Source organism: Lepidochelys olivacea (genome assembly GCF_965140295.1).
Source record: "Lepidochelys olivacea isolate rLepOli2 genome assembly, chromosome: 2".
In the NCBI taxonomy this organism is placed as follows: domain Eukaryota; kingdom Metazoa; phylum Chordata; order Testudines; family Cheloniidae; genus Lepidochelys; species Lepidochelys olivacea.
Window position 1 is genome coordinate 2,999,948 of NC_140412.1, and position 6,813 is coordinate 3,006,760.

Below are 6,813 nucleotides of genomic sequence, written 5' to 3' on the forward strand. Positions count from 1 at the left end.
GCCAGTGGTTCCCAAACTGGGGTTCGCAAAATGTTACAGGGGGTTCTTTGGGAAAAATTCCCTAATGGTGGACAAAGCTGTCCCTAGGAATCTCGGGCAGCCCGGGGCCAGCAGCCCAGAGCCCCTGGACTTCCAAGAGCTAAGCAGATCAAAACAAGCATAGCTATCACACTGAGATTTAAACTTCAAGACCCCTTATACGAAATGGAAAGGGAGGTGGATATTTTTTGCTGGTTTTAAAATTAAATGGGCAGCTAGTATTGTTTTTAAAATTATGATGAAGAACAAGTTTAAACTTCGTTGTAACATGCGTCGTTTGCCTGGACTGCTCAAGACCTGAGTGTTTGTGTAGGAGGAACTCTTTGAGTTGGCTTCTTAAATCCCTTCATGTTGTTTCACATCTGATACTCCTTGATGAAACAGAGAGGCCTTGTCTTATGACAGGCTTCTTCAAAGCGATGCAAGCTACGAAAGTGAGCTCTTGGAAGAGTGTTGCCGTATTCATAATGTAATAAAATACTGTAATGATCAATAATAATTAATAATAAATAGTGTGCAATAAGCAGGTCATAAAAACAAATTTTACATTTCCAGGATCACTGCTTTTATAATTTATACTCAGGTAAAGGAGAAAATCCCTGGAAATATTCATTTTTAGGAGGGGGTCCACGAGACTTGACATTTTAGTGAAAGGGGCTGACGGGATGATAAAGTTTGGGCACCTCTGTCCTAGGCAGAGGGGCAGCGGGCGGCTCTGCGCACGGCCTCCGCCTGCAGCGACCACCCCCACAGCTCCCATTGGCCACAGTTGCCAGCCAATAGGAGCTGCGGAGCCGGCACTCGAGGCGGGGGCGGGGCACCGTGCGCCTAGGAGCAGCCGGAGCCCCAGACAGACACGTCACCGCTGGCAGGGAGGGGAGGGGCCCCTGATCCGGCCCCCCGCCATCCCGCCTAGAAACCGGCCTTCCAATGCCGGTCGGACACGCCGGTTTCTAGAGCCCCCCGCTTCTCCGCGGCGGCGCCCGGCCACACCAGTGCCAGGGTCCGGTCAGCAGGACCGACCGGACAGCCTACGCCTCAGGTGCGCGGGGCGGGGGGAGGGGGTCCCTCGGCGCCCCGGCTGCCCTCGAGCCTCGTTCCCGCCCCGCGCCAGCGCCGCGCGCGTGCCCCTTTCCCGCTCCAAGAACAGACGCCCGGCCTCGCGCCACGCCCCCCCGCCCCCGCCGAGCCCCAGGCCGCCGGGCCGAGCCCCGAGCGCCCGATGGGCCGCTAGGCCCAGCGAGTCGAGCGGCCGATGGGCTCCGACGCCATTTTCCCGGAAGCCCGCGAGCGGCCCGCAGCCAGGAGCCCGGCCCCGGCAGGTGAGTCGGGGTGGGGGAAGCAGCTGCGCGTTGTCCGCCGTGGGTGCCGGACCGGGGCTGTCCCCGCCTGGCGCTCCCCCCCCTCCCCGCGGGGTGTGTCGGGGCCCGGCCGGGGCTGAGCCCCTCGCCGTGGTGTCGGGCCTGGCTGGGCTCGGGCCGGAGCCGCCCCTCGCTAACGCCTCTCTCTGCCCCTCCCAGAGCCCCGCCGCCGCCGCCAGGATGTTCCACGGGATCCCCGCCGCTCCGGGCCTGGGAGGTGAGTCCGGCCCCGGCCCCGGCCCCGCTCCTGGGCCCGCCCCGGCCCCGCTCCTGGGCCCGCTCCTGGATCCGCCCCGGCCCCGGCCCCGGCCCCGCTCCTGGGCCCGCCCCGGCCCTGGCCCCGCTCCTGGGCCCGCCCCGGCCCCGGCCCCGCTCCTGGCCCCGCTCCTGGGCCCGCCCCGGCCCCGGCCCCGCTCCTGGGCCGGCTCCTGGGCCCGCCCCGGCCGGCCTCCCCCCGGGGCTGCGCGCCGGGGCCGGGGGCACAAGGCGCAATCGGGGTCGGCGATTAGCAGCAGGTGCCTGACTCTCGGGGGAGTCCAGCTCCGGATCAGGCCCCCCGGGGAGGCTGGGGGATCCCCGTCACTGGAGATTTTTCAGACCGGGCTGCACAGACCCCTGTCAGGGATGGTCTCGGCCCTGTCTCAGCGCAGGGGGCTGGATTTGGTGACCTCTCGAGCTCCCTTGCAGCTCTGAATCTCTGTGAGGCTCCCCGGCGGGCTGCTCCTGGCTCCCTGGCTGGGAGCAATGGGTGGTGGCCAGCAGGCGCTCTCAGCCGGCCTTCGCTGTCCTGAGCCGGCTGTAGGGTTCTGGGGTAGCAGTCGCCCAGTAGCTAGCGGGCTGAGGAGCTGCCGCCCTGGGCCTTCGTAACACAGGGTGACCAGGGAGACGTTTCATTGTGGGAATGGCTGGAAAGCCCGAGGGGCTACTGCTGTTCACGGGTTTCCCTCTCTTGCAGCCCCAGGGAATAAGCCGGAACTGTACGAGGTGAGTGGCGCTTCGGTCGTGTTCCCCTCCTTGCTCCGCCTCTGGCACAGGAGGCAGAAAGACCTTCCAGCGTAGGCTGGGTTTGTGCTCTGCAAATGGATGCGCGCCCCTCCATCCTGGGGCATCCAGGGACCCCACGCTCCTGAGGACACGGGCAGCCCCTAATCTCCATCCCAGTAGGGGTTCTTCTGGAGCCCAGAGGATGCAGGAGGTTCCATGTCTGTCAGCTGTGTCCCCGTCCCCCCGCCCCCAGCCTGTGCGCGTGGGTTTCGGTTCAGAGGCTGTGATGCCTGATGTGCTGTGTGTGTCTGCTGTCCTTGCAGGAGGTGAAGCTGTATAAGAATGCACGGGAGCGAGAAAAGTGAGTCCATCCCAAGTGGAATGGGTTTCCTCTGGGTCCCATGTACGCAGTTCTGTGTTGCCGTGTGTGTACCGGGAGTTCAAGCTGCTGGCTGCAGTGAGGTCCTTGCTCTGAAGATGCTGGAGCTGACGGTGCAGGGAGCTCTCTATTCTGATGTCCTGCCCCTGCCAAGCCAGAAAAGACCTGAGAGCCCTTTTGTCTTGTCTCTGCCACTGGCCAGCGCAGGCTGCGTCCCAGGGAGAAGGAGTAGGTGGAAATGTCATCTCTGGAAAAAGCAAGTGGTCGCCCTTGGCCCTGAAATGCTAGAGCCTTTGTGCCATTCCTGGGGGCATGGGAGGGGGTGTATCGCAGAGGGTGTGAGTGGGGGATCCGTGGGCTGTTCGCCCTCACAGGCTTCTGCCCTCTGGTTTCAGGTACGATAACATGGCTGAGCTGTTTGCAGTGGTGAAGACGATGCAGGCTCTGGAGAAAGCTTACATCAAGGACTGCGTCTCTCCCAACGAGTGAGTCCGGGTTCTGCTCTTATTTCCAGCCTGGACTCTCGTGGGGCGGCGGGGAGCCGAGCTGACAGGATTCCTCAGCAGAGATGTCTCCCATTACTGAGTGGAGCAGAGTGACTTCTGCTCCCCAAGACCCTGCAGACACACTGGGGAGGGGACGTTTCCTCCTTGTGGGGAGGGGGCTCAGAAAATCATCAAAACAGCCAATTAGGTCCCCTTGCCTCACCCCTCCCCCCCGCCCCTCCCTCCACACACACTTCCTGGGGCCAGGCAGTGTTGTTCCATCCAGAGCGGGCCTCAGGCCTTGGGGCTCCACCCCTGACCTGGGGACTGTTACGCGGGTGAACTCATCTTCCCCTAAGGAAGTTGCTTGCTTATTTTATGTACTCAGCCTTGGTGTTCCCCTCCTGCTTGGCATCAGCAGCTTCGGCTGTTAGCAGCTGTTCTTACTCCATATTCTCTTCCCTGCCCCAGGTACACTGCAGCCTGCTCCCGGCTCCTGGTCCAGTACAAAGCTGCCTTCAAACAGGTGCAGGGTTCCGAGATCGGCTCCATCGATGAATTCTGCCGCAAGTTCCGGGTGAGTTAAGTTCTCCGGCACTCCAGCTTGCGGAGCACTGAGACAGGAATCTCAGGGGAACCCTTAGAATGGGGGGGCTGTGGGCTTAGATGTACCGCTGCTGACTGGGTTAGACTCCACTCCCCGGGGGGGGGAAGAGAGAAATCCTACATAGATTTGTTTATTCCAAGGGCAGAAGGGACCAGTGTGACCATCCCATCTGACCTCCTGTGTAAAACAGGCCAGAGACCTGCCCCCAAGTCATTCCCAAAGCAGAGCTGTTAAAAACACAGCCTGTCTGGATTTAAAAACTGTCAGTGATGGAGAATCCACCATGACCTGGGGAAAATTGTTCCAGTGGTGAGTTACTCTCAGCTGTTCGCCAGGGTTACAGAAAGAGGCTCCTGGCCCCGGGGCAGTGAGTTCACCCCCCACCTCCCAGCTTATCGGCCCAGGCCTGCACTCTCCTCCCCCACCCCCAGGTTAGAACATGAGCGTGGAACCCCCGTCCTGTGCTTGGAAGCTTTCTCAGGGAAATGTTGCTTGTTTGGGGTTTTTATCCCTGTTGCCCTGCACCGAGCTTCCCCGGGGCTCGCTGTGACTGACCCATCTCCTGCAGCTTGACTGCCCGCTGGCCATGGAGAGGATCAAGGAGGATCGGCCAATCACCATCAAGGATGACAAAGGCAACCTGAACCGCTGCATTGCCGACATCGTCTCTGTACGTTCCTGCCCATGGCGAGGGGCTGCGTGTGTTGTAATCCCTGTACCCAGTGCTTCTGGTACTCTGCCCGTGGGGCTGGCCAGCACTGTGTGTCTAGACCGGCCGATTCTCAAGGGCATGGGTGGCGGGTGAAGCTTCCCCTTGGGGAAGCTAGCCCCCTGCTCTGCCTCTTATGGCCAAGGCCACATCTCCACTCATTGCTCTCAGCTCCCTGGACTGGGGGGCTGAGAGCTTGGCCTCTCCACCCCTGTGGCCCACCTAGAGCTTTGAGCCCCTCCCCTGTTCCACCCCTTCCACCCGCAGCCCCGTCCTGGTCCATCTCTCCCTCTCCCCACCCCCTGCGGGGACAGGGAGCGAGAGTTCCTCCAGCCCCGGGGCCATGGCTGGGGGGGATTTTTCCAGGGGCCCCAAAACCACTATTGTCCCCCTCCCACTCCACCTTGGCAGTGAGAGGTTTGGGGAGATTTAGCCTCCATTACGCACTGCCCATGCTCAGGGGGCTGTCCTAGGAGGGCTGGGGTTGTCAGGTGCCGTTCCCCTACTTCCCTGGGGTTCCAGGCCTTTACTGAGGTGTCTCTTCTCTCTTCCAGCTTTTCATCACGGTGATGGATAAACTGCGCCTGGAGATCCGAGCTATGGATGAGGTGAGATTGGGGCAGACAGCCAGGCTGAGTCCCTGAGAACTCTGCCTGGAGCCTGCGCCCCAGCTGGCTTCCCAAGGCATCTCCTCCTTGGCCCAGGAGAGGGAAGGGGAACAGCCTATAGGACGATGGGCTGTGACTCTGTGCCATGCTAATTGCCATGGGAAGGGGGCATGGAGACTTCCTTACTGGGATCAGCACTTGGCTGTGTGGAGAGATGCCTGCATGGAGTGAGGTGTGGAGGGAGGATTCTTTCTGCCCCATAGGGTGGGGTTATTCCAGCCAGTCCTGGGGTGTGGGGCAGGAAAGGCTCAGGCTGTATGTGTTTGTGCCCCCAGATCCAGCCGGACCTGCGAGAGCTGATGGAGACAATGAACCGCATGAGCCACCTGCCCCCTGATTTCGAGGGGCGACAGAAAGTGAACCAGTGGTGAGTATGGCTCTCTGGGGGCCCCTCCTCTGTTGCTATCTCTGCTTGCTCAAGCAGGCAGGCAGAGGGGATGCCAGAGGCCTGGGCCTGCCTTGCCCCCCAGTGGGTCTTATGCAGAACTGAGAGGGCTGTTCCACCCACCGGGCTGAGGAGGGCTGCTTTGCAGGCACTCCCTTTGCTGGGGGAGGTCAGGGCAACCCCAGGGTGGAGGCTCATGGTAAGATGATCTTTGGCACCAACCTGCCATGTTTCTGATCAGGGGCTGTTTATCATCCTGCCCAGCTAGGGGTTGGGCAGGGGCTGGAGGAGCCCCAGGTTGATCCTGGCTTTCCCCTAGGTCAGCGCTGTAGAGGAATGAGTCTGTTTTATTCCCTGCCCCTTTCCCACTCCTGCTAGTGCAGCCCAGTCCCCTTGTTAAGAGCTTTCTTCCTGCCCTGGAGTGGGAGGAGTCTCAGGGCTGGACCCTCCCCCTGACTCTTCCCTGGCAGGCTGCAGATGCTGAGTGGCATGTCTGCCTCGGATGAGCTGGATGACTCCCAAGTACGCCAGATGCTGTTTGATTTGGAATCAGCCTACAACGCCTTCAACCGCTTCCTGCACTCCTGAGCCTGGACCAGCGCCCCCCTGGACTGGTGTCTCCAGCTGCCCACCTCCTGGGAGCCCCTCCCCATGTATAGTGCTCAGGCGGGGACCGCTGGACTCCGTTCCACTGCCCTGCTGTAGGGCACACTCATGGGTGGTGTGGAGTTTGCCATGCTGTCCTCCCTTCCCTGCACCGGTGGGAGGGGTGTTGGCTGTAGCTGTCCTAGCATTAGCCCTTGGGGCGGAGTCTGTGTGAACAGCCTTCCTCCAGCCGGAGCCCACCTGGCCCTTGCTGCAGCTGGGCTGTGGGGCGGCCCTGCGAGCAGGGGAGGAGACTTGTACAAACCTGCACTAATAAAGGCCCTCACACTGCAGCTCGTGTGTGGTGTGGTGCTGGGCTCAAGGGCAGGAGGCTGGTACACGGCTGAGTCGGGACCAGACAGGTCAGATGTCCAAAGCACTCCCAGGCACTAAGCTGGGCAGAGGCAGGGCTGGCTCCTGTTCTCCTTTCCTGTCTGCAGGGAGAGGGAGAACCCTGGCCAGCCTCACATGGTGCTGCTCTGGCAGTAGATAAAGCAGCTGGCCTTGTGGAGGTGGGGAGAGCCACAACCACGTCTGTGGCACAGCTTGTG

At 61.3% G+C, this 6,813-nt stretch overlaps 1 protein-coding gene across 2 annotated transcripts; it reads left to right on the forward strand.

Annotated features, from left to right (window-relative positions):
- The first annotated feature begins 917 nt into the window (after positions 1-917).
- VPS28 (VPS28 subunit of ESCRT-I) lies at positions 918-6,555 on the forward strand. 2 transcript variants are annotated; one of them, XM_084618437.1, is made up of 10 exons: positions 918-1,081; positions 1,560-1,617; positions 2,356-2,384; positions 2,708-2,745; positions 3,159-3,248; positions 3,720-3,825; positions 4,424-4,525; positions 5,119-5,172; positions 5,508-5,599; positions 6,088-6,555. In XM_084618437.1, the coding sequence occupies exons 2-10, from the start codon at positions 1,581-1,583 to the stop codon at positions 6,203-6,205; spliced, it is 666 nt and encodes a 221-aa protein (XP_084474563.1). In that variant the 5' UTR covers positions 918-1,081; positions 1,560-1,580; the 3' UTR covers positions 6,206-6,555. The 2 variants fall into 2 exon arrangements, with proteins under 2 accessions (XP_084474563.1, XP_084474562.1); XM_084618436.1 differs by lacking the exon at positions 918-1,081 and adding an exon at positions 1,206-1,361.
- Positions 6,556-6,813: the final 258 nt, after the last annotated feature.

Bases quoted from the DNA above. Each gene is read 5' to 3' on its own strand.
- VPS28 (XM_084618437.1), top strand. From the start codon at position 1,581: ATGTTCCACGGGATCCCCGCCGCTCCGGGCCTGGGAG. The intron at 3,826-4,423 runs GTGAGTTAAGTT...CATCTCCTGCAG, and splicing joins AATTCTGCCGCAAGTTCCGG to CTTGACTGCCCGCTGGCCAT. The intron at 5,173-5,507 runs GTGAGATTGGGG...TTGTGCCCCCAG, and splicing joins AGATCCGAGCTATGGATGAG to ATCCAGCCGGACCTGCGAGA.